This window comes from Entelurus aequoreus, linkage group LG11 (assembly GCF_033978785.1).
Source record: "Entelurus aequoreus isolate RoL-2023_Sb linkage group LG11, RoL_Eaeq_v1.1, whole genome shotgun sequence".
In the NCBI taxonomy this organism is placed as follows: Eukaryota; Metazoa; Chordata; class Actinopteri; order Syngnathiformes; family Syngnathidae; genus Entelurus; species Entelurus aequoreus.
Genome location: NC_084741.1, coordinates 43,053,914 through 43,079,375, shown reverse-complemented (window position 1 = coordinate 43,079,375; position 25,462 = coordinate 43,053,914). Strand labels below are relative to the sequence as shown.

The window sequence follows — 25,462 nt, the reverse complement described above, 5'->3', positions numbered from 1 at the left end:
TTTGTATTTTTTAACGAGCACGTCTTTTTTTTTAAGTCTATGGATTGCAATGCCTTGAAGTTGTTTGTTCTGTATGTATGTATATATACACACACACACATATACATATATACATACATATACACATTTATATACTGTACATATACGGTACTCAGCGGTTAACGGAATAGAAGCGTTAATTGGAACTTTTTAAATAATTCCGGTGCTTACAAGGATAACAAAAAAAGTGGATAACACTAACTGAAAAAATACAGTAGAGAAATCTATAAAAGACCACTTTTTAATTACGGATGTTTTTCCCCCACATTTATTTTAGCTATCCTTTCAGGTTTTTTAATTTCACAGTTCGCAGCACCATAGCCTTCCAAACATGCTGCTATGTACCTAAAAAACTCTTGATGACTCATTAAAGGAGAAATGTATAAAATATTGGTTAAAAAAAGGCATAGTAATCTTACATACAGCACAAGTTACCTGATGAACAGTGATGGCTGCTTAACACTCACACTTGTGGCTATAAAATTAGAGGGGACAAGCGGACTTTAGTAAACAAGTCATGTGAAACTCAACCGTTCGGTTCTTGCTATTCATTTTCTCCTTTTCAAACTGTCAGGGAGGCCAAAGGCTTGAGGTTTTGGTCTGTATGACTTACAAAATGCTTTTGTAATATACCTGATGCTGACAGCAGCTTCTGCCCCAACATCCCAGAGACTGTCGCCATGGCAGCCGCGCCATTAATTTGACTGTCGGAATGTAACACCCTGACTGTACAGACTCCATCCTCCAAATTGTCTGAGCCCTGGACCAACAGGAAGAAGTGAGCATGCTCACCTTTGACATCTACATCAGGTGCTGCAAGACAACATATGAATGTTAAAGCACGGTAGACATTGCAGGTTGTAGCTCCATTCTTTATCATGTCTGAAACACAAAATAATATGCAATACTTTTCTGCTGCAGTCCAATTTCCACATGAATACAGTCAAATCAGTTACTGTACACCTTTAATATAGCTGTCAAGATTTTCACAGCAGAGTTTTCCACGTGTGAGTGTGCCTCATTCATAGGGCTTTATCATCTGTACAAATGTAGCTCTTGTTATTAATTTATTTCAGTATGCTAGATAAAACACATTGTTACAGTATATGGTAATGAAAGGACTCACTGTGTAAGGACTTGGGTCGCCTGGCTAGAGACTCTCTCCAGCGCTGGGAGCTGATTTGGCTCACTGGTGTCTGCGCGATTGGGGTAACAACGCAGGACAGGCTGAGCAAAGCTCCTACCTGAGCACACAAAAAATGTATTCGATTCACACACAATGCCCCCAGTCGGATGACCTCTCACTCAACAAAATGAATTGGAGTGTGACAAGTAAAAAGTTGTGACAGTGATGAACTGCCAGCATTAAGTCAAATACCTTTCCACGCAATGACTTAAGCTGGTCCAAAACAAGTTTACTTTTCACTGACTCCACAGAAAGGTATCTGATTTTTTTAGTTAAAGAACATACCATGTTAAAACAATACATAGACTACAAAATAGGTTGAACTTGAAATCAATTAAAACCAGCTTAATTTGATATGCTAAACATGCCAAAATATATCCAGCCATCCATTTTCTATACTGTTTGTCCTCATTAGGGTCCCGGGTAAGCTTGGGCCTTTCACAGCGGACTTTGGGTGAGAAGCAGGGTACACCCTGGACTGTTCAAAGGCCAACCAAAGGGCACATACAGTATAGACAAACACACATTCACATGCAAATTCAAACCTTTGAACAATTTTGAACCTTCAATTAACTCAACATGCATATTGTGGGGGTATGGGATAAAGCTGGAGTACACAGAAAAAACCCATGTGGAGAGCAAGCATGTTCACTGTCTTGGAAATAATATCAATCAATCAATGTTTATTTATATAGCCCTAAATCACAAGTGTCTCAAAGGGCTGCACAAGCCACAACGACATCCTCGGTACAGAGCCCACATACGGGCAAGGAAAAACTCACCCCAGTTATTGAATGTTACTTACGAAAAAGGATTAAAAACATGTAAAATAAAATGTAAGTGTGATGCAGAAACCTTCAGATGTTATTGCAAACTCAGTCCTTTCAGAGGAAGTGTTGTGGTTATGATGATATTGAGGAGCATGACTGTTTTGCGGAGTTCAGTCATTGCTCTAGGGCTGGGGTAAAAGCTGTTTTTGAGCCTGGAGGTGCACGTTTGTGTGGCTTTGTAGTCATCCTACTTTTTAAAGGCCATCCAGATTTGCATACTTACATACAAATATGCGGCATACATATTCATAAAAACGAGTGTGACTTGAAGTTGTAATAGTTACAACATTTCACTTTTTAACAGAGGAGGGTGTTACAGTCTGTAGGATTGCATGGAAACAGAAATTTCAGACATGAGGATACAGTTCTAACAGGGTGTTGGACATCAGGAAGCTGGGCAGATCTGACAGAGTAACCAAATGAAGCAGGTCCAAAACTGGTGCGTAGTACTGGAAGACCTGCAAAAATGGAAACAATAGAAAAAATAAAGGCAACATTGTCTGGCAAAGTTATAGTCATCATGCAGATTATTAAAATCAATACCATTAACTTCCTTAATACATTAAATAATATGTCTGTCTTCAGGATTTGGACATTAAACTCTGTGGGAGGGAGGCGGAGTTAAGTACCTGCTGAGGCTCCCGTACAGCATGTGTGTTAGGAGAATGGATTGATTGCGTTCATCATTAGTAAAATATTATTCTGTGCAGACAAATCGTTTTTTGAGGATGAGAGATCACTATTTTCTGCATACAATTTTGGCCGTCTCGAGAAAGCGATTGCTGCTTCTTGGTGTAACATCACGTGTCTAAAACAGCTGGCCTTGTGTTTTGGCCTCCCACAGCTCTCTCTCTGAAAACTATTTGTATGCACACAAGAATCTTTTACTAATAGTGTTTGTAAGATGTTTCTACATGGAGGACCGCTGCGATGCCAACGGGGGCACGTGTGACACCGGGAAAATGTGTTTTTTGGTGTCGGACTAAGATCAAGTGTAATAGCACATCCACTACAGTAGGTGGCAGTGGCACTCTCATTATCAGAGTGTGCACAGGGAGTATTAGCTTTATGGTGTAAGTGGGGTAAGGGGTTGCAAAATATTTTCTATATCCCAATATGTTTTTTTCTTTTTTTTTAAAAACAACGCCATAGATTTGACTGATAGTCAACTATGGGCCAAATCTAACGAATAAGATTTGACTATGAAAATCTTTAGTCAAAGACAGCCCTATAACATGTACTAGAACTTTTAGCAGATGTACTGTACCCAATTAAAATCATTGTTTGTATATGTTTATAACTCCATTTAACAGCTCCAATAGGGATATGTCACTTGACAGATTCTGATTAGAGCTGATGATAATTACAAACCTAGCATAAATGTATTCCAAGGGGACCTTGCATGAGTGCTTTAACCTAATCATTCTTTTGATGTAACATCATAGTGTTCATTTAAATAGTGATCACGCTGAAATTAAATAAAAAGCACCTCAAACAACATAATCTGTTCACAATGAAAGACCATATGTCTCAGCACGATTACATGTTGTTCGTTTTCAGTAATGAATTGTTATTTCGAGAGCGCTGTCATAGGTCAAGTTTGAAAAGTGGCTTCACGCTGACATGTCAAAGTCATTATTTCAGCTTGCTTGCCAAGGCCCAAAATACATTTGTGATAGCTGCCTTTCCTTTGAACAAAACATTTGTATTTGTATTTTGCATTGTACTCAAGCAAACATACATTTATTCCAGTTTCTAGATTTTTACCATTTTACTGACATTACACAATTTTGTTTTGAAATTAATTCTTGCTGTATGACCCTTTATACGCTTTGAATAGTTTTTGTTGACAGGTATTTTTCTTATAACAATGACTTATCGGTGGATGCTGGATGTAATAACATGTGATCACTCATTACTGCAATGCAGAACGAGCTGCTGTAGAAAAAATATTCCTTTATGAGCGGCACTGAAAGTGTGGGCACCACTGAAGTCAGTTGCATCATATGTTACATTAACCTACATGTTTTTTCCCTGTCTACCTTAGATTTGGTCTGGTGTTTACACATCTCAAGTGTCTGACCTGCTGTGCCTACTTTGGTCAAGCACATTTGTGAGTGAAAACGTGAAGTCTATGTGTAAGCATAAAGTTTGTAATTCCAACAGTTTGAACAATTATGCTGTCCTTCAGTATTGTTTTATATTCTGCCAAGACAATCCCCACCATCTGTTTCATCAGAGCTCTGAGCATTATCTCTCTCTCTCTCTCTCTTCTCCCAGACACATACAGTATAGTCTGAATATGTTTATATTAAGGACCCCAAACCAGCCATAACTTCCTGTGCACACCCCTTGGTTTTCATTGTTATGGCTATTAATCTACATCAGAAAGCTCATTATAGTGTGGCTCTTTACCAACTGTTATTAGAGACCATGTCTCACACAGAGTTCTGTCTCTAAACACATTTACAGCTTTCACACTGCACAGATCCTTCACCTTGTAAACAAACACAGGGGCTCCTTGCCACAGAAATGCACACACCTGAAGGATTACAGTATAATAGGTTGCAGGGCTTTATTAATTGTGCTCTTAAAGGGCACAGGTCTACTTTACACCTAAGAAGCAGCATACTTTGGCAAAATTATTTAGACAAGGTGCCATGTAGTATGGAGAACAATGCACAGAGCGATCACTAAAGTAGTCGCTCTGTACATCCAAACCGGACAGCTCGTAAGCGTGTGTTGCTGCAACACTCTTCTAGAATTATAACGCATTTAATCATCGATATACTAATATAGCAGTGGTGTGCCGTCAGGGCCAGCAAGGCCTTCTCTGCTGGCCTAACATAACCAGAAATCATGATCATAATGAATTAATTATTTCCCTAAATATCTAGAATTATTAATATTCTCTTCATGTCTTAATATGCTCGTTCCAGTGTTGTTGTTTTTAGTTTTAGTTTGTATCCAATCAGAATTCAGCTAGCTTATGTTGCCATGCTGTACCAAATCTGCCAGACGCCTTCAGAATCAACACTGCAGGCATCCATGCACTGTAAGCGAACGGGGACATACAGTGATAGACAGTTGCGATAGCCAATCCGATCACGAGTTGTTGTCAGTAAGGCCTTCTAGATGGCCTCACGATGAACGTGACATGTACGTGTCCTGTGATTGGATACTCATCAGGAATGTTAGCGAAGAATTTGAGAACACAGAGTTGAGACAGTTGCGATAGCCAATCAGATTGCAAGTTGTTGACAGTCGCTGTTCTGTTACAACCAAAAGTTGTAAACTCTTGTTGTTAAAGTGTGTCATGCTTGTCATTTAATTATAATTGTTACATGTGTATTTGTCGCCATCATGTGGTCAGGGCAGTAATATATCTTTGAGAAGTGTGTACTTTGAATCAAAATTTATTGACCGGAAGTTGCATAAGCCAAGCAGAGAAATTTACGGTATATGTTTTAATTGTTGATGCGTTTTAATTGATTTTTAAATGCGCCAGAAAATAACCCATTTTGTATACCGTTGATGTGATTCAATGAACAGTAAGGTGTAAATGTGTTCCTGTATAGTATTTCTCCAGCAATGATCATGTGGTGACATCAATTATGGTATTTTGGAGAGGTAATCATTGAAGTTGGAGATCACTGAAGGCCTGGGTGGAAAAGGCACCACTGTAATATAGTACATGTGCAATGAAGTGTACATTGTCTTTAACATCACTTCACACCAACAAGGAGCCTAGGATACTTCAGGTAAAACCCTGGGTTTAGCCACTTACTAAAACTATAAAGTCATCTCAATATTTACTTGATTATTTAGTTGCATACAATGTACAATACTAAAATTGTATTTACATTAGTATTTTACTCAAAGCAGAAGTTTTAAGTTTGGACTTTATTGATCTGATTGATTTGTATTACTATTTAATGATTGGTATCTAATGATTTATTGAAGTGTATTTATTTGCATGCAATGTGTAATACCACATTTATATTTACAGAAGTATTTTTTTTCAAGCAGAGGAATTACCTCCCAGCGGAAGCTCTTAATAGAGTTGATTGAAGTTTTTAAATTTGCACTTTAATAATCTCAATTTTGGAGATTAATATTTATTTGCATGTAATGTACAATGCTACATTTTTGTTTACAGAAGTATTGCCTACCAGAGGAAGTTCTTAATATAGTTGTTTTAAAATTATAGTTTAAAAAGTACAATTTATATCTGGTCTAAAAATAACATTATACAAGAGTAACATGCAGTGCATGCAGTGTAATTTCAAACTACTAGTTGATCAAATAAGAGCAAAACTTGTTTCTGTCATTTGTATTCATTGGTTTCTTTAAAAAGTAGGGGAAAAAAATCTGTAAAAAACCGTAAATCAAACTCTTGGTGAAAAAATCTGAGATTTTATTTTTAGGCCATATCACCCAGGCCTAGTTAAATAGCTCAGTGTTTTGAAGCTCACAAATACATTTTCAAGGGCAATACAATAATAAAGGTTAAAAATTCACCTCAGAATGTAGTTTGTAGTCTGCAGTGGAGGACGGGTCTTGCAGTAGACTGGACCTCGATATGTTATGCACCGGGGAGCGCAAACAAAAGCCATCGAAACGTAGCTCTGACATGTACTGAGTCAAAGAAGAGAAAAAATATATCAGATATATCCCACCATTTAGCAGCAACCAACAGAGAGTGTGACGGCAAATAAAGTACGGTGTGTAACCATGTTGAACTAAAAAAAACAACAAAGATTGCTGTATAAAACACAGACAGGTGCAATGGTGGCTGCTGGTCTTTCATAAAGGGGAAGCTATTTTTCAGCTACTCTCTAAACAGGAGTACAGTCTCCAATAACATAAAAGATTTGAAGATGTTAGATTTTACAAAGAAATGTCACTTAGGGCAAGGCATTTTAACCTTTTTGACCTCGGGGCCCAACTTTTCCACTACAGAGAGAGATGAGGCCCAATTAAATATTAACACTGAATTAGTCATATTGCTCTTGATTGTAATCGTATTCAATAATTATACCTAATCTACTTGCAGTTTAACAGGATAAACTTAAAAAATAAAAACCCCAAAATAAATACAAACTAAATAGAAATAGACTGCAAAAGAAAGGACTCATAAAAACAGATGAAAAATGTATTTACATTACACACAACTAAACTGATTAAAATTCTAACTAAATTAATAACAAATAATAATAATATATATGTTTCTTGAATAAATGGTCAATTAAATAAAAGTGCATTTGTGCAGGGTACACAACACCTTCCAGCTGGGATAGGCTCCAGCCACCCCCACGACCTCGAGAGGGACAAGCGGTAGAAAATGGATGGAATTATGGAAATTAAAGTGCATTCGGACCACAGCTGAGAAACATAATTTTTTTGGTGGCCCTCTAGTAGGCGCTCACAGCCCAACAATGGGCCCAAGCCCTATTGTTAAGAAACACTGACTTAGAGGATTGAAACATTCTCCATATCAACTCGGAACAACAGAATGAAAGTTGAAAAATGCTATGACAGTGGTTTATATTTCAAGATTGCTGATTCGCTTATTTTGCAGCAGAGAAAAAAAGGATTCAGCCTCAGACAGATCATTGAAGCATCCCGCATCCAGGCCAGCTGAGGCCAAGCCCACTTTCCATACACTTCCAGAGAAGTTCAGTGTCCGATGGGCGAATAAAGCCGAGCTTTTATCCAATGATTGTCTAGTCGGGCTGCAATGAACAACCCCGTCTAAGCTCCCCCATTGAAGTCAATGGACGCTCAGCTTCAACACTGTTTAATGCACTGTGATGCTACAATAATTAAGGAAAGAAGAAAGTCGCGTCAGCTGTCGCAAAAGTAGATGATTCTGAACAAAATATTGGTTGTCATGGTAGGTATACACAGCAGTTCAGTATGATGCCAGTGTTTATACAGTACATTTCTCTCCTTTGGCAATTCTTTCATCCTCTGCTCTCCTGCTGAGCATCTTTCAACTGGCAGCTTCTACAGCAGCAGCATATTGGAAAAGATCACCATCGCAAACAATAAGGTGCATGCCTGCCCCATTCTTCAACCATCAATGGAAAAAAGGAAACGTTGCGAGTGTGAAATACAACAAACAGTCAATAGTTGTCCAATAATAACCCAACCAAGTCTGGACTATATTGGATGTCGTACAATACCTGCCTGGCCAAAAAGGTTTGACTGGTTTATTGATTGATTATGGGACATGTCTGACATGCCCTGGTTTTGATAGAATGTCCAGTTTTCTCTTATACAATCTGCCCTTTTAATCATCTCTTTTGCAAATGAATACCCCGTTATCCTCACTAAAACGTCATACTTATGATTCTAACACACATCCTTATGGTTTACTTAACCTGTAAAAGTGGTGCTTTGGTCAAAATTTTGCATAGATTTTTTACCTTCAAGCCCCCTTCAGAGTATCTCTTTAAAACAAGTTGTTTTTTTGTGGGCTGTCTTTTCAGATGCAAATGAAACACTTGAAGTCTCACCCTTTTCAGCTGAATTAGACTGCTTCATCGCCCGTCTACATGTTTGAAGTTTTTTCGACGCACGCTTCTCACAATGTACCGGACAATATCAAAATAGTTTTTAGTAAAAATGGCAACAGCAGAGGATTTTAGCATCCAACCCTACATGTACAAGTCAGAGTCTGACCTGGTGCAGTTACAGCTCATGTTATCCTATAATGAACATGACAAATGGGTTGTACTTGTATAGCGCGTTTCTACCTTCAAGGTACTCAAAGCGCTTTGACAGTATTTCCACATTTACCCATTCACACACACATTCACACACTGATGGCGGGAGCTGCCATGCAAGGCGCTAACCAGCAGCCATCAGGAGCAAGGGTGAAGTGTCTTGCCCAAGGACACAACGGACGTGACTAGGAAGGTAGAAGGTGGGAATTGAACCCCAGTAACCAGCAACACTCCGATTGCTGGCACAGCCACTCTACCAACTTCGCCACGCCGTCCCTTCTATCCTGTGTTATATGTGTTTTATGTTGCACGATTGCACCAAGTAAAATTCCTAGTTTGTGAATCCGTTCTCAAACAATGGCAATAAAAACTATTCTGTTTCTGATTCTGAAAGTAAAGAAGAAGAAACTTCAAAACAAGGCTTTAAAATTATCTCAAAAAGTTTGTTTACTGTTTTTTTCTTCCAACACAATTTCAAGTGCCAAAACATCTATAAGTAAACAGGCTAAGTGCTATTATATTGGATGCTTCTGAACACTGTGTTTTGAAGTCTTTTTTTTAACAGTGGGCCTTTTGTGACATCACAGAATTACGGACATACTTAAGTGGGCATCCCAGTATCTGCTATCTGCCAGCCTTCTTTCTCCCCCTCTGCTGAGCCGAGACCCCCGCATTGAGTTATTCCTTTTCACCTCATGGTCGTCCGCCTGCTAATGTCTCTAAAATAATACGTCAATGTTTATTTGTCCACAACATTTTACACAAGACTATTTTGTCAACATGGGCCAGTAAAAAGTTTAATTAGCTGCTAAACTCCTACGAAAAAAAGACACCATTGTGACATTACTGCACTACTTGGTTTAAGGAACCACAAGAAAATGTAGGATTCATAGAATAAAGTATTTTCATCCAATCGTGCCATGCGCACAATGACAGAAATGTGTGACATGCAGTGAGATAAATGCTGGTAAAAGCAGCTTTTTATGATGCGGAATTTTGCACCACATAATTTGTACCTAATGTTGTGACAGGTGAATCTATAAACTCTTCAGGAAGTTTATTTTCAATGGTGATTAAAAAAAGGTGTTGTTTGTCTTTAAGATATATATTTAAACACTGTACATTTTAAAAAGATAAATTGTGATACTTTTGTGGGCCTTGGAGGGGTACATTTGCAGTCTAAAATGAACATCACCGAACAAGACTTAGAACGCGGGTTATAAATGTGACTGTGTAGCAAAATGTATACTAAAGCTTGTTATATACAGCAAAGCCATTCAACTGGCGGGCAAAGGCCCAAATCTGGCCAGGGAACGACCCCCCGAGTTGGGAGACAAACATTTTATAGCAAATTCTTAAAAACACTAAAGTTCTCCTGTTGTAGAGGAACTTGGACAACACATTGGCAGATCCATGCATTGATACTTTAACCATGCTAACAAACATAGAAAACTGGGGTCTAAATTTGTGATTTACGTAACTGAGGCATTCATCAATGCACCCTTTTAAGGTCCTCTTTTTTTGGCAGCAACAAATGTTTTTTATAATGTGATTCATGTAACTAAGGTGTTGCTCTAGCTTGTTTACTTCAGAAGTAGTCAGTAGTCATTTGTTATACTAGTTCTACGGGTAGGGTTCCTCAAAGTTCCATTTTAGGTCCTCTTTTTTTCATCCTTCGAGTTATTCAACTGGTGGCCCAATTCTTTTAGAATTGTGTGTAAATGTATTTTACATCAGTCCCTACTTTTGCAGTATATTTGATTAGTATTTATTTTGTCATCAGTCTGACCTAAGCCTTGGTAATAATATTTGTGTTTAACACATTCTTTCATATCATTTGACAAGGATTATCCTGTTAAACCGTAGGTAGGTTAGATTTAAATATTGAATACAATCATTCAAATCAAAATTAAGATGATTAATTTGAGAGGGCCCCAGGCAAAGAGAAAAAGGCAAAGAGACAAGTGTGTTAAATGTAGATTAGACTCATCATAGGTCCACATTACGTTCCCAAAGATATGATGGTTTAGTTCTATTTAGGATCATATAATATTACATGATTAATAGATACCTCACAAAGGAACATATCCGGTGTGAATGCAATTGATGCAAAATATACACATTGACTGACACTTTCATGCAAATCAACTGTTTACATCTTTACTTTTAGCCACACATGTTTTTCTAAGTCTGACCAAAGGTAAACCAAAAAAATAAAGTATGTTTATTTTTCCCCTCAAAAATTAATACTGAGTGGCAATGATAAAATGCAATAGGCATACTGTAATGCAAACTGTCATCAGGGAAAAAGAAACTGCAGCATATTCCTACTGTGTTACCTTCTTCTCTCTGACCATCAGGCCTCCTCTCCACATTTCACTGGGGTCAATACAGCTTCTTAACTCAGCAGAGTCCACCAGACCAGCACTGAGGTATGATGCCGTTTTCCTCCAACTAAGACAAAGGACAAGCGGTAGAAAATGGATGGATGGATAGAAGAACACAGGAATAATCACAAATACTATAGCACTGAAGTAACATGTTTAAGCCAGATGCATCTAAATTAACAACAGTAAGTCTTCCCCAGCTGCCTTATGATTATGCCTCTAATGCCCTCTAGTGGTACCAAGCTAACAGTAGAAACACAATCTCACCCTGCAGTATGCTGAGTGATGACAGTGATTTTAGCAGAGTGCCAGCAGGTCATGTGTCTCAGGGCTCCCAGGAGTGGAAGCAGGTCTTTCAAAGCAGGGCACTCCGCAGTATAGCCTAACACCAGCACATCCAACAAGGCTTTACCTGAGGGGGCAAGGAAGACAACATTACCAATATCTACATATTTGGCAGTTATGAAGTGAAAACTGATGAAAAAATGATAGATCGTAACCTCACAATATGTAGTAAAGTAATGTATACCGGTTGGTTAACTGTACCTGGAGGGGGCAGCTTGTCTGAGAGTGTATGCAGTCCTTCTGCAGCCTCCTCAAGCAACCTTTCCAATAGAAAAGAAACAGGAACTTCTGTGAACCAGATATGCTTTCTGATATAACATTTCTAATAGTTGCGTGAAGGCTAAGAGCATTGGCACAAATCATATTCTGCAAGACAGAATGCCAAAGAGGATTGATAGTATTCCATTTAGGTCCAAATACCCTTGAAGTTATATCGTTTAATATCCAAAGTCAAATGAACATTTGGAAAATTCTGAAAAAAACACCAGATAAGCTTCAAATGTCAAAAAACAGTTTCTGTTATTTTCACCAATGATGGCAAAGAGGCAAAATGGTACCCAATGATAAACGAGATGATAAATATAGAGCTTAATAAAACTTGCTGCAACATAAGAAATGGTCTGGCAGCTCAGTCAGTATAAGCAACACTATTTATTAATCATCATTTAAACACACCGCAATTATTTTTACAAAGCATAATAAATAAAGATAGTGTACAATATAGTGTACAACACTTATTTGTTCAAGCAATATAAAATAAAAACTACTAAGTATGTGTGTCATTTTACATTTATTATGCAGTGGTAATTGTATCATGCTATAGTAATTATAGGGGATGCGCTGATCAATCAGCGACCACTCAGTATTGGACGATTTTCTTGAAAAATTAAGTGATCGCCATTGCCGGTTAAAGTCTTTCAATGCCGATCACAAGCGCAGATCTTCTATGGCTAACAATCTATTTATTTTTAATTCCCCCGATTGACAAGTGGCTAGCAGCTAATTAAATATCTCCCAAGTTAATATTAGTCACCTCCATTACGAAAGAGAAACTGCATTCCTTGAAATCCTAAGTATCATAAGTATTAAGATGAGGCTAAACATCTTACATATCAAGCAAAAGTAGGAGAAAGGCTTAACTAATAGCTTAGCTAGCCGCTAAGCTAGCAAAAACAACAATAGAAGTGCTAAGTGGGGCTGGACAATTCATCGAATTTTGATTTCCATGATGGCTTTTCCCGATCATAAAAATATAATAAATGGAAGAAAAAAAAACATTAATGGGCCACGGAAAGTGCATGCCAATTCCAGAGCTTGTAACGGTGACACAAATGCGGAGCAAATGACTGAAAAAAGACCACGTCTACTAAAAGTTTCGGACGTCACCATGGTTGCTACTTTTTATTTGACACAGCGCTAGTATGCCTTATCGAAAACCAACAAAAAAAATAAAGCATATGATTTCCACGTTGACGTAACTAAGGGTCAGTTTTAGGCCCTGTTCTTTTTAATTTGTCTTTGCTACCTCTTGGCGATGTCATCAGGAGACATGGAATCAATTTCCAGTTATGTTGATGACACACACTTGTACATTTCCATGTCTCCTGTAGACACACAACCAATGGAGGCACTTTTTAACTACTTTAGATGTTACAGCTTGGATGTCAAAAAACTCTCTCCAGCTTAACCAGCACAAGACTGATGTTTTAATCATTTGTCCTGAAGCCCAGAGAATCTCTAATAAAATAAACAGTCACTTTATTTTAATCCATCTTCACAAGTAAATAATTTGTGTGTAATTTTTGACTCGGAGCTTGGTTTTATCCCACACATTAAATACACCACTAAAATAGGGTTTTAACATCTTAAAAATATAGCCAGTCGGCCACATTCTCTCTCAGGCCAACAGAGACACTATTGCATGCTTTTTTTACCAACAGCATTGACTACTGTAAGTCTCTGCTTTCTGGTCTTCCTACTCCAAAACACAACCACTCCTGTGCTGACGAGGACCAGAAAACCAACCCATATTACACCAGTTTTAAAATCACTGTATTAGCTCCCTGTGTGTTCCAGAATCAATTTTACGGTTATTTTACTTGTTTTTAATGCCTTAATGATCTTTGGCCTTCTTATTTTTCGAAGTTATTTTTAGCATATAAGCCCTCGCAATACCTGAGGTCTTCCGGTTGAGTCCTCTCAATTATTCCAAAAGTCCGGACCCATACCCACGGGGAGGCGTTATTCCATTATTACGCCACCCCCTTTTGTGAAACAGCCTGTCAGAGGCCCTCAGGGCTGCAGAGAATGTTCTGATTTTAAATAACCAAGGTCAAGACGCACCTTTTTAACTTAGCATTTGATTAATACTCTTATTCATCTTATAATTGTTATTATCTTTTTAACTCGTTGTTCATCTAGTATTCATTATCTTTTATTTAACACATACCAATTGAATTAATCTTATTTAGTTTTTAACTACATATCCATGTAATATTTATGCATTTTATATTGTATCTTATTAATATATTTTATTCATTCATTTTATCCTCTTAATAGATTTATAGTTATATCCAGCATTTCCTCATCGGCTGTTGTATCATCCGGTTCTTCCATGCTCAGCCACATATGTATTTACATGGATTTATTATGAGTGCATGTGTGTGGTAGAGGGGGTGTTTTTTTTTTTTTGGCTGTTTCAACCTGCGATTTTGTAATGAAACACTTAAAACAACCCGCCCCGAACTAAACAATGTTGAGGCAGCCACTTGAAAACAGCGACTAAACTACAAAGCTGAAGCTAGCAAGAACAAGCCATAAACCCACAACACATCTCATCTGCTTGTGTTGTGGTAAATGACATTATCTATAATATAATATCCACATACAAACACGACAGCAGTCACAATTTGAGAGTCGCGCTCTCCATCCATCCATTTTCTATCGCTTGTCCCTTTCGGGGTCGCGGGGAGTGCTGGAGCCTATCCCAGCTGTCACTCGGGCGGAAGGCGGTGTACACCCTGGACAAGTCGCCTCCCCACGTCAAGATAAGAACGGCACAGTACACTTCCTCCCCTTTACAATAGTGTGGTGCACCACATACGGTCTGACTTTGCTAACAAATTAAAGGTTTCAAAAAAGTACCGGTACCTTACACAAGCATAATGAACTTAAAGCACTTATTTATAAGAGGGTTGCATATGACATCATATCCGTTTTTCTTCTTCGCAGCTTAGTACACACGATAGTCAAACAGCTTAAGCGTAGCATTAAAACAAGCTGTTCAGTTCTTGGGTGTTGTAGTTGTTCAAACAGAGAGATAGGAGATAGCTTTCATATAGTCCCGAAAGAAGTGGCTCATAAAGGTAATAAAGTCAGTAAAAAACGAAAATGCGTCGACGGAAATGGCTCTTAAAAATATCACTTACATCATCTTGTGGAATACAATCGGACCATTTGTGTCTGCAGCGATCACTTTGTAAAATGTTTATTTGAACCTTTGATTTGTTTGAGAAACTTTCTGTGATGCGATCCAGTTTATTCTCTACTATATAAGTAGTGTTTGATAGCAGAACTAAACGTAAAGAAACGACAATAGTTTGCATTAGTCTGAGATCTTTTGCGGTTGCTATGCCTGAATATAACTACGAAGACCTGCTTGTGCAAATAAACTAACGTCATGTTAAGTCCGTGTAATAAATATTGTGATTGTTGGTCTAATCCACCGTATTTTCTTTCTCGATTTTCATAACAGAAACTAAAAGCTTAGTTGTTGTTGTGCAGGAAAGCCAAGTGTTTTATCTGACACGGATGACTACATTATAGCGTCTTTCGTGCTATTTGTTAGCATCAAGAAAATAGCTTAATAGTATTAATAAACTACATGAATAAATCTCTCGTATGCTCAACAGCATATACTATATCTTGATATCGCTAGCAAAGATTCATTCTGAACAACAGGGGCATATACAGCTAAATAATGACACAAAATCTACTTCACATCATAAAAACAACTGCAGACATGAATTGTAAATGAGACTAATATTTGCAGCAGGAAATAAACTACAAACAAACTCATCCTTTTCTCATTAGCGTCACGATCACAGCAGCACGGCACTCGTGTCAATCAAATACGTTACTCACCGTTGCATGAATAACTCCAACTTTGTCTTTTACTGATTGTTTAATTTGTGGACCCTTCCAGATGTAAAGACATGATGTGCCTCTAATCTTTTCTTCTCAAAATATAGTGTCAAGTGAAGTGAGGTAGCAGTAACCTCTTGGTGATGATAAACGCTTTAAATATTTAAAAAAAACATTTTTCTTAAGAGTGTAAAAATCCACTCCATCCCATTTTAAATAATTTTTTCATGATCGCTATTATATTAGCCTCTAAACCACTGGTTCTTAACCTTGTTGGAGGTACCGAACCCCACCAGTTTCATATGCGCATTCACCGAACTCTTCTTTTGTGAAAAATAAAATGTTTTGTTTTTTTTCAAATTTAAGAAAAAGTCATATGTTTTTTTACTGGTGCACAAAATGAACCGTGCATGAACATCACCTTGTTCAAAGAACAAAACCAACAGTGCATGAACTCACAACAAATTACACACATTACCATGAATTGATTAACATGGACCCCGACTTAAACAAGTTGAAAAACTTATTCGGGTGTTACCATTTAGTGGTCAATTGAACGGAATATGTACTGTACTGTGTAAACTGTACTGTTTCATATAATGTATTCTCTTCCTTTGCAATCTATTAGTAAAAGTTTCAATCGAACAATCAAAAAATCTGCAAATCAGATGGAAAATTAGAGGGAACATTGTTTGGGGGTATCCGTAATACACCGATAGGGAGAAGTTTTTATTTACACGATAAGTTGGATGAGTCTTTACCTCCGTGGCGGAGGCTCCGCCGAACCCCTGAGGCCGACTCAACGAACCCCTAGGGTTTGATCGAACCCAGGTTAAGAACCACTGCTCTAAACCGTTCAAAATAAGCCTAATGGGGCTTAGACCTTTGCCTAATTACATGATTGCAACCGACCTATACATATACAAAATGATTATGCTTTGAAGTAAAATACTGGTCAAAATTGTCCAAGAATGCATTGCACCAATAAATATGAGGGATGTTGCATTTAGTTAACAAACATTTTATAAAATTATATTCATTTCAAAAAGCTCTCACTCTATGGTGGTAAAATAAGTGTAAATGGTAAAAAACAGAACTAAAAACAATTGAAACAGAAAAATTATTGCAAGTGTTATTTAAATGTATTGTTATTACTATTATTTTACTGGTATTAGTTACTAATTTATATCCCTTTTTAAAACTATATTTAAAATTGGGTTTTGGTGGTACAATAAATACTCTTGTTTTCAAATGAATGAATTATTGTGAATCGTGATGGCAATAGCTATCAAAATATTTGTGATTATTATTTTTGCCATACCGTAATCGTCTAAGTACATTTTAAGTGTAGATGGAAGCGCATTGCAGCAGAAAATAAACAGCTATTAACAAGAAATTGACAAGTATATTAATATGAGTCTAGAAAGAGGATAATTGTAACAACAACTGTTGGTGTGTCAGAATTGTTGCAGTCAGTACACAACACGTAAGAGTACAGTGGATCGATTGACACATAAATTGGTGGTGTCAACACCAAGGGTAATATCAGTACATGATCGATACTAGAGTGATTTGAGCAATAGTTTTATTGTCTGAAAATATTTTTTTAATTGTTTTGTTAATGTTAACATGATCAGAGAATAAGTCCGTGGACACAGGAGTACATTCAGGGAAGGTTTTAAAGGCCTACTGAAATGCATTTTTTTTATTTAAACGGGGATAGCAGATCCATTCTATGTGTCATACTTGATCATTTTGCGATATTGCCATATTTTTGCTGAAAGGATTTAGTATAGAACAACGACGATAAAGTTCGCAACTTTTGGTCGCTGATAAAAAAAAAGCCTTGCCTATACCGGAAGTAGCGTGACGTCACAGGAGGAAGGATACCTCACAATTCCCCGTTGTTTACAATGGAGCAAGAGAGATTAGGACCGAAAAAGCGACGATTACCCCATTAATTTGAGCGTGGATGAAAGATACGTGGATGAGGAACGTTAGAGTGAAGGACTAGAGAGCAGTGCAGTGTGTATCTTTTTTCGCTCCGACCGTAACTTAGGTACAATGTCTCATTGGATTCCACACACTCTCCTTTTTCTATTGTGGATCACGGATTTGTATTTTAAACCACCTCGGATACTATATCCTCTTGAAAATGAGAGTCGAGAAGGCGAAATGGACTTTCACAGTGTCTTTTATCTCCACGACAATACATCGTTGACGCACTTTAGCTACGGAGCTAACGTGATAGAATCAGGCTCAAATGCAGATAGAAACAAAATAAAAAAAAAACCTGACTGGAAGGATAGACAGAAGATCAACAATACTATTAAACCATGAACATGTAAATACACGGTTAATAATTTCCAGCTTGGCGAAGCTTAACAATGATGTTGCTAACGAGCCATTGAAGCTAACTTAGCTACGGAGCTAATGTGATAGAATCAGGCTCAAATGCAGATAGAAACAAAATAAATAAACCCCTGACTGGAAGGATAGACAGAAGATCAACAATACTATTAAACCATGAACATGTAAATACACGGTTAATAATTTCCAGCTTGGCGAAGCTTAACAATGATGTTGCTAAAGAGCCATTGAAGCTAACTTAGCTACGGAGCGGCAGCGGGCGTTGTAGCTTTCGACGACACCCCGGCCGCCATCAGAGTCGGCAAGAAACATATATTTGCCCAAAGTTACGTATGTGACATGCACATAGCGACACGCACGTACGGGCAAGCGATCAAATGTTTGGAAGCCAAAGCTGTACTCACGGTAGTGCGTCTGCTATCCAGCTGAATGTCCTCCTGCTTGTGTTGCTGTAGTCCGCCGCTAATACACCGATCGCACCTACAACTTTCTTATTTGCAGTCTCCATTGTCCATTAAAACAAATTGCAATAGATTCACCAACACAGATGTCCAGAATACTGTGGAATTGTTCGATGAAAACAGAGCAGTTTGTATAGTGACACATTGGGTACGAATACTTCCGTTGCCGTCGTGACGTCACGCGCATACGTCATCATCCAAAGGCGTTTTTAACCGGAAGTTTAGCGGGAAATTTTAAATTGCACTTTATAAGTTAACCCGGTCGTATTGACATGTGTTGCAATGTTAAGATTTCATCATTGATATATAAACTATCAGACTGCGTGGTCGGTAGTAGTGGGTTTCAGTAGGCCTTTAATGGGTAGTAATAAGACAGTCGTTTTTGATTTGGTTTTGTTATTGTGTACTATTTAATTTGTTTTGCTCGATTAATTGTATCTAATTAAAGAAAATATTTAAACTAGTTTAAATATTGTGCTGATATTGTTGAATTGTCAGCAGCACTCACAATAAATAAATGGAAAATTGTAGTTAATATATGTGATCGGTTTCGGTATTGGTATCAGCTGAGCTCATTCATGGATGATTGGAATCGGCAGCATAAATCCCTGATCGGAACATCCGTAATTATAACTCAACCTTGTACTTGCATGCATCCACCGCCTGTACAGTTATTACTTTAATGTTCAATACTTGAATACTTTCATTGCCCTGTTTATATTATATGTGGTACTGTTTATGTTATATGTGGTACTTTGTGCAGTAGTGTCTTGAAAAATGCTTATATAAATAAATGCCATCAATCAATTTTCTACCGCTTGTCCCTCTCGGGTTCGCGGGAGGGCTGGAACCTATCTCAGCTGCACTCGGGCGGAAGGCGGAATAAACTCTGGACAAGTCACCACCTCATTGCAGTTGAATAAATAAATGTATTATTATTATTCAACAAAGGTTTAACGATGGCGACAGTTTGATTAACTGCAGAGAAAATAGAATCTCACTCTGTCAATGTTGCCTGGTCGCACTTTTGGTCCGATTCTTCCTGTTGACTCAGAGATCCCACACACATCTCCAAAGCAGTTGGCTTCTCCTCTTCACTGTTTGCTCTCTGGTAGACTGCTCCCAAATCTTCCCAGTCTGAGCAGCAAAACTGCAAACATATATGGACATTTTTTTTTCTTGAAATTAACACAACTGTTTAGATCCTAATTAGAGATCCACCGATATGTTTTTTTCAGGGCCAATACCGATGATTAGTATTCAAGAAGGCAGATAACCTATATTTGGAGCTGGTATTAATTTGGATTAAAAGTTAAACATACATAGTATATGTCAGTAAACCACTGGTCAAGGCTTTAAGTTGTTTTTTTTTTAACATTTAACATTTTTTAGGAAACGACAGTGAACATTATTGCACAACAAATACCAATAAATAAATAAATAACACTATTGATAATGTATATTAATAATAATTACCTCCATTATCAACATTACAATTGCTTCCAATACAACAATACATAAATGAATTGAATATTTGAATTACAAAAGAAAGCAGATAAAAAGGGGGGAAGGAGCGGACTATATTAGATATATTAGATCGTTATGGTAAATATAGGTTTTAAGGTTTAGCGGTGATGAGGCTTCAGTTCGGGAGTTCTGGAGTTTTGGGGAAGAGGGGTGGTAGTACCTGTCAGGGTCCCAGCTATGGGTTAAATAGCATTTCAAAGACCTCAACGGTGGAAGTGGCGGAGGATGACACTGCATGTCACAACGGCACTGAAGGCGGATGAAGGCTGCAACAGAGGGTGGTCTCCAGTCTTCATGGATCCATGCCACTGGATCAAGGCCCCTCTCTGCCAAGGACCGTGTGGTGGCTGCAGGCGCATCAGTCTCCCCACGCTAAAAGACGTCACACGCAGGCGTCCTCCCGAATGGGAACCCATCCATTCTGAGGACAGTCATACTCGACTGCGAGTGACTGCCGATGATGATGATGAGTGTGCAGTGTTTCTACCCAGTTTCTCCTATGTTAAACGTTAATATATGTTTGATGAAACGTGATTAAATGCATGAATGCATGAATGTATGTGTGCATGTACAGTATGTATGTATGTATGTTTGTACAGTGAACGTGCGTGTGGATGTATGTACCGTGTTTGTGTGTGTATGTATGCATGTATTTGTGTATGTATGTATGAATGTACGTATGTATTAGAGCTGAGTGATATAACAAAAAAATGATCACGATGAATTTTTTCATATTATCTGAGCTCGATTAATATCTTTTTAGGCTCCAGCACCCCCCGCAACCCCAAAATGGACAAGCGGTAGAAAATGGATGGATGGATGTCATCCCTACTGTTTATTACTGCAGTATCTTGTAACAGACATTTCCACCATGTTTGATTGAGGCAATATATGCTAACAGCTGACAACTGTCATTTTGTTCATATCTATATTTGTGTTTACTAGAGGTGCATCAGTACAGGTAACCCACGCTACACTCCTTACCTGGTTTTAGAGCCACGGTTTTGCTTCTTATTTGGTACGTTTTGTGTGAGTAAAGAGAACATTTTAATTTTTTTCTCTCAATGTTATTTTGTTTTTCTGCAGTAAACAAAGTATAATTGGTGTAGTGAATACTATAAGACTTTTATTTCAAGTCAACATTTACTAAACAACACGTTTAAATGTATTATTTAATTACTTGTATACATCAGTGCTTCTTACCAGTGCTTTGGCAAACGGCAAGCAGTGACCCACATTGTGTAGTATATAAAACTCAAATTGTATATCTTATATTGAATGAAAATACATTAAAGTGCAGTTTGAATTTGAGGTATTGTAAAATAATGTGTACCAACACACAAAACAAATGTATTAATTACGTCAAGAACAAAATGTATTTTTATCAACAAACAAACAACATTTTTTATACCGGTATACCGCTACTATTTTGCTTGTTACTCCAACAGCAGGGACAAGTTTTTTTGAGTGAATGTTATGTTAGAGGAGTTGAATCTTTGCAAACACATAAGCAAAAAATCTGTTTAAAAATATTTAGATATAAAAATACCTTTTCTGATTAAATTAGTGGGTGTTTTGACTCTCCCAGTCGGGACCAATACAGTTACATTGACATTCTCGGAGTGCCTGCAGGTCCGCATTCAGAGCAGGATTAGCAGTGAGTTGCAGCAGATAGTGAAAGTAAAGTCCCTGCTCCTTTTTTAAATGTTTTGTTTCAACTTCTATGCTAGTGATAGTCACATTTTTTATTTTCTTCTTCTGGGCTGCACTTCCAGCTGTGTAAGGGGACGAGGCACAACGTGATTGAACATTAATTACGTTGTGAGGAGACGGTGGAAAGAGATGGTCGCGCACACGTACACACTTTCACATAAACATCTAAAAACACACACAATCACAGACACACACAGGATCACGGTTAATGAAGGTGGATTGTTCTGTGCGGGATTATACTAAGCATTGTTGATTCCCTTCTGTTTACTACTGCGGTAACTTCTAACAGACATTTCCGCTATGTTTGATCGAGGAATTATGCTAACAGCTGACCACTGTGATCGATCTCAAATGAATCGCGATCAATGATCACAATCATATGATCGTGCAGCCCTGCTATGTATGTACAGTATGTATGAACTTGTCTATGTGCATATGTACATACGCATGTATATATGTATGAGTGCATGTACAATATATTTGTCTCCCAGTATGTGCGGGAGCCAAGGTACGGCCCCAACCACCCAGAAAACCCAACCCAAAACAGCAGGTGCGGTACCCAGGGAACAAGGACCCCCAGAACAGGGCCCACAGTGCCGCCGGGCAGACCAGCCTCAGACCGTAGACAGATGCGTCTGGCTGAGGACAAGGCACGGGAGAAGCGAGAAACAACTAACCCCCAAACCAGCAAGAGATCTCACACAACACGGGCAGAAAGACTCGACGCCCCACCCCTGAGGAGCCCGCTCCAAAAGCAACCGAGCCTCCCACCAGGAGGGCATGGCGGGGCCAGCCCCGGGCCGCCCCACTCATGTCGGCTGCGGGTCAAACGAGCATCAACATATGCATTTTAAAATATGGGAAATCTCCTGGGAAAATTGGCAAAAATATGTGATTTCTCTACATCACAATAACTCGCTATCTACTCAATTTGATAACATTTTATAGCAATGCAAATGTATAGCAAATTTTGTTCAATGCAAGACACAAAAAAAGGCATCAAGTACAAGAGAGCACAGTGCTATGCTATGACTGCCATCCGCAGCATCAATATATTTACACAAAGTTTGAATTTTTGGCAGAAATATAGTTTCTGTCATCTTCGTGTTCATCCATCTCTGTCCATTCATCCATCAATCCATCCATCCATCCATCTTTTACCGCTGTGGCATGTTGTTATTTGATTGAATCACGGAACATGAAACTCTGCACGCTCTTTTATTGAGCCCATGCTGCAAGTGCTGCTGACAAAAGAAGAAAACAAACAAAATGGAACGGTATGACGCCGGGAAACAAGGACAAAAAAATGTATTTCCCGGGAAAACATTTTTAGTTTTGAAAGCTAAGTAAAAGAGATATATTGTGTACAAGCAATCAAAATTGCAGGAGGAGGAGATAGGGAGATGGTAAGGGGGGCGTGACCGCAAGAGCACTAAGATAAGAATTTTAAACGGGCAAACGGGCTGGTGAGCAGAGGGTATAATTGATCTACTTCCCTACTTTTTTTATACACTAAATATTGGTATCATATGTGTATCTATTATATCTCCTGCTGTAGTTATGTAAAAGAAAAAAAGACAGATACTGATAAAAAGAGGCAGATACATAATTACTCAAAATTCCAAGTATTGGCGCAGATAATCGGTCAATCTCTAATCCTAATTGTAATATATTTGTCCTGAATTATTGTGATTCTTCTATTTCTTATAAGCATTGTCGTGTTGGATAAGGCAAGTAAATCAGTTTTTTTCTCTACATGCATTTGTTTTGGACCATCCACTTTTTGTAATGTCTTACTTGGGTTGCTCCATGACAAGCCTGAACAGCAAAGTACCACCTCTGAAGAGAAGGGCTTCCACTGAGAGGACATGCTAGGAAAAAAATAGGAAAGCTGTTTGTGAGTGAGACCTTAAGAAGGAAAAAAACAATGCAATGTTTGAAAAAACCTGGGAGCACAGTGATTCTTCGCACAGATTCTTCGGAGGAATAGTCCAAAATTTGGTCATATATCTCCTTCATCTGCTGCGGACCTGTGCACAAAGTCAATAATAGCTGTTACATTGTGAAATCACACACAAATGCACAATGTAATGATGCAATAGCTTTTCAAAACGTACAAGCTAATGTAAAACTGCTTTGCATAATGCCCAGCTTTTTTTATTATATTGAAATCTATCCATCCATTCATTTTCTATCGCTTGTCCCATTCGGGGTCACGGGGGGGGGGGGGGGGGGGGGGGGGGGGGAGGGTGCTGGAGCGGAGTACACCTTGGACAAGTCGCAACCTCATCACAGGGCTAACACAGATAGACAGACAACATTCACACTCACTTTCACACACTAGGGTCAATTTAGTGTTGTCTATCAACCTATCCCCATGTGCATGTTTTTGGAGGTGGAAGGAAGCCGGAGTACCCGGAGAGAACCCACGCAGTCACGGGGAGAACATGTAAACTCCACACAGAAAGATCCCAAGCCCGGGATCGAACCCAGGACCTTCGTATTGTGAGGCACAAGCACTACCCCATTTCCACCGTGCTGAAATCTATGTAGCTAAGCTAAATCAACAACATGCATCCCCACAAACTTCAACCACAGTACGACATATAGTTAAATGTTTACTTACTAAGAAGTCAGTCAAATCTAAGCAATATTGTCTTCGTGAAGCCAACATTTTTTATGCATTGGCTTACTTTGTTCGTTACTGCTGTGTCCAATCATTTTACTGTAGTTACAGTGTATTGTCGTCATCACTGTAGTCTCAGAGGACTCAGTTTAACACTTAAAATCATACATTAAGTGCTGAAGTTTTTACATCCACGGTGTAAATTAATGAGTACAATGACCAGTTGCCATACAGTTAGCTATCATTTAGGTGCTTCTACATTGTTTGATCTACTCTTGTTAACGCTTCCTCGTCGTTGTTTGAGTTAAACAATTGTATGTTAAACAATCTACATACCAATCGCAAGCATTAGCTAACTACTTTTAACATGGCTGGACTAAACTCACACTACGGACTATGTCGAAGGAAATTAGTGAAACACAAAAACACTTACAATTGCAATCCCCCAAGGGTTTGTCATCCGTCTGACAAAGAGACACAAACAAAACATATCTATCCATTTAGTGTTTTAAAGCATATAATAGCATAAAAAGTCAGATTGTCCTTAGTAAAAGTTGGCAGTAAACTGTCTGCGTGTTGTCAAATTTCCCGCCATTACTTCTTCTTCTGCTTCAACATACGTGTATGTTTCCTTGTCAATCAACTAAAAGACGCTACCGCCACCTACTGGATAGGGACTCCATTACCGGATTGAAATACGCGTTAAAGTTGAGTAGTTTGTTTTAGGGAAACATTTGGATTTAGATTAGTTTATTGACAGAAAATAAATCTGCATAATATCATTTGTAATAATAATAAACCATTAAGAACCATATGCCTCTAAATGTACACTTGAATTGAATCAATACTTCTTATATTCTATGTCAATTATGAATGAACCCTCTGGTCTAATATTAAATGTTATATCCACATAGGGTAGCTTCTAGTATCTCCCACTCAACTTCAGCCCTATATAAAAATCTTAAACATGTCCAGTTTTTGTTTTTTAAAATCATTTCAGCCCATCTGATTTAAATCATTATGCCAGTGTGTTTTTATTTTTGAAAGAGTTGCATGAAATGAGTTATCATTCCTACAGTAAATGTAAAAGGGCTGGTGTACTGG

At 38.1% G+C, this 25,462-nt stretch overlaps 1 protein-coding gene across 5 annotated transcripts in view; it reads right to left on the bottom strand.

The window, feature by feature from the left end:
- The window catches only part of mtbp (MDM2 binding protein), a 51,084-nt gene extending 26,094 nt beyond the window's left edge, over window positions 1–24,990 (bottom strand). For 2 of the 5 annotated variants that reach the window (XM_062063375.1, XM_062063376.1), the window contains exons 1-12: window positions 24,792–24,990; window positions 23,679–23,762; window positions 23,530–23,603; window positions 19,494–19,642; window positions 11,720–11,778; window positions 11,441–11,585; window positions 11,126–11,240; window positions 6,577–6,693; window positions 2,419–2,513; window positions 1,418–1,484; window positions 1,166–1,283; window positions 673–852 (exon numbers count right to left, since the gene is read on the bottom strand). In XM_062063375.1, the coding sequence (XP_061919359.1) occupies window positions 673–852; window positions 1,166–1,283; window positions 1,418–1,484; window positions 2,419–2,513; window positions 6,577–6,693; window positions 11,126–11,240; window positions 11,441–11,585; window positions 11,720–11,778; window positions 19,494–19,642; window positions 23,530–23,603; window positions 23,679–23,762; window positions 24,792–24,858 (1,270 nt within the window). In that variant the 5' untranslated portion in view covers window positions 24,859–24,990. The remainder of the gene's footprint in view (window positions 1–672; window positions 853–1,165; window positions 1,284–1,417; window positions 1,485–2,418; window positions 2,514–6,576; window positions 6,694–11,125; window positions 11,241–11,440; window positions 11,586–11,719; window positions 11,779–19,493; window positions 19,643–23,529; window positions 23,604–23,678; window positions 23,763–24,791) is intronic. The other 3 variants (XM_062063377.1, XM_062063373.1, XM_062063378.1) reach the window with 3 other exon arrangements.
- Window positions 24,991–25,462: the final 472 nt, after the last annotated feature.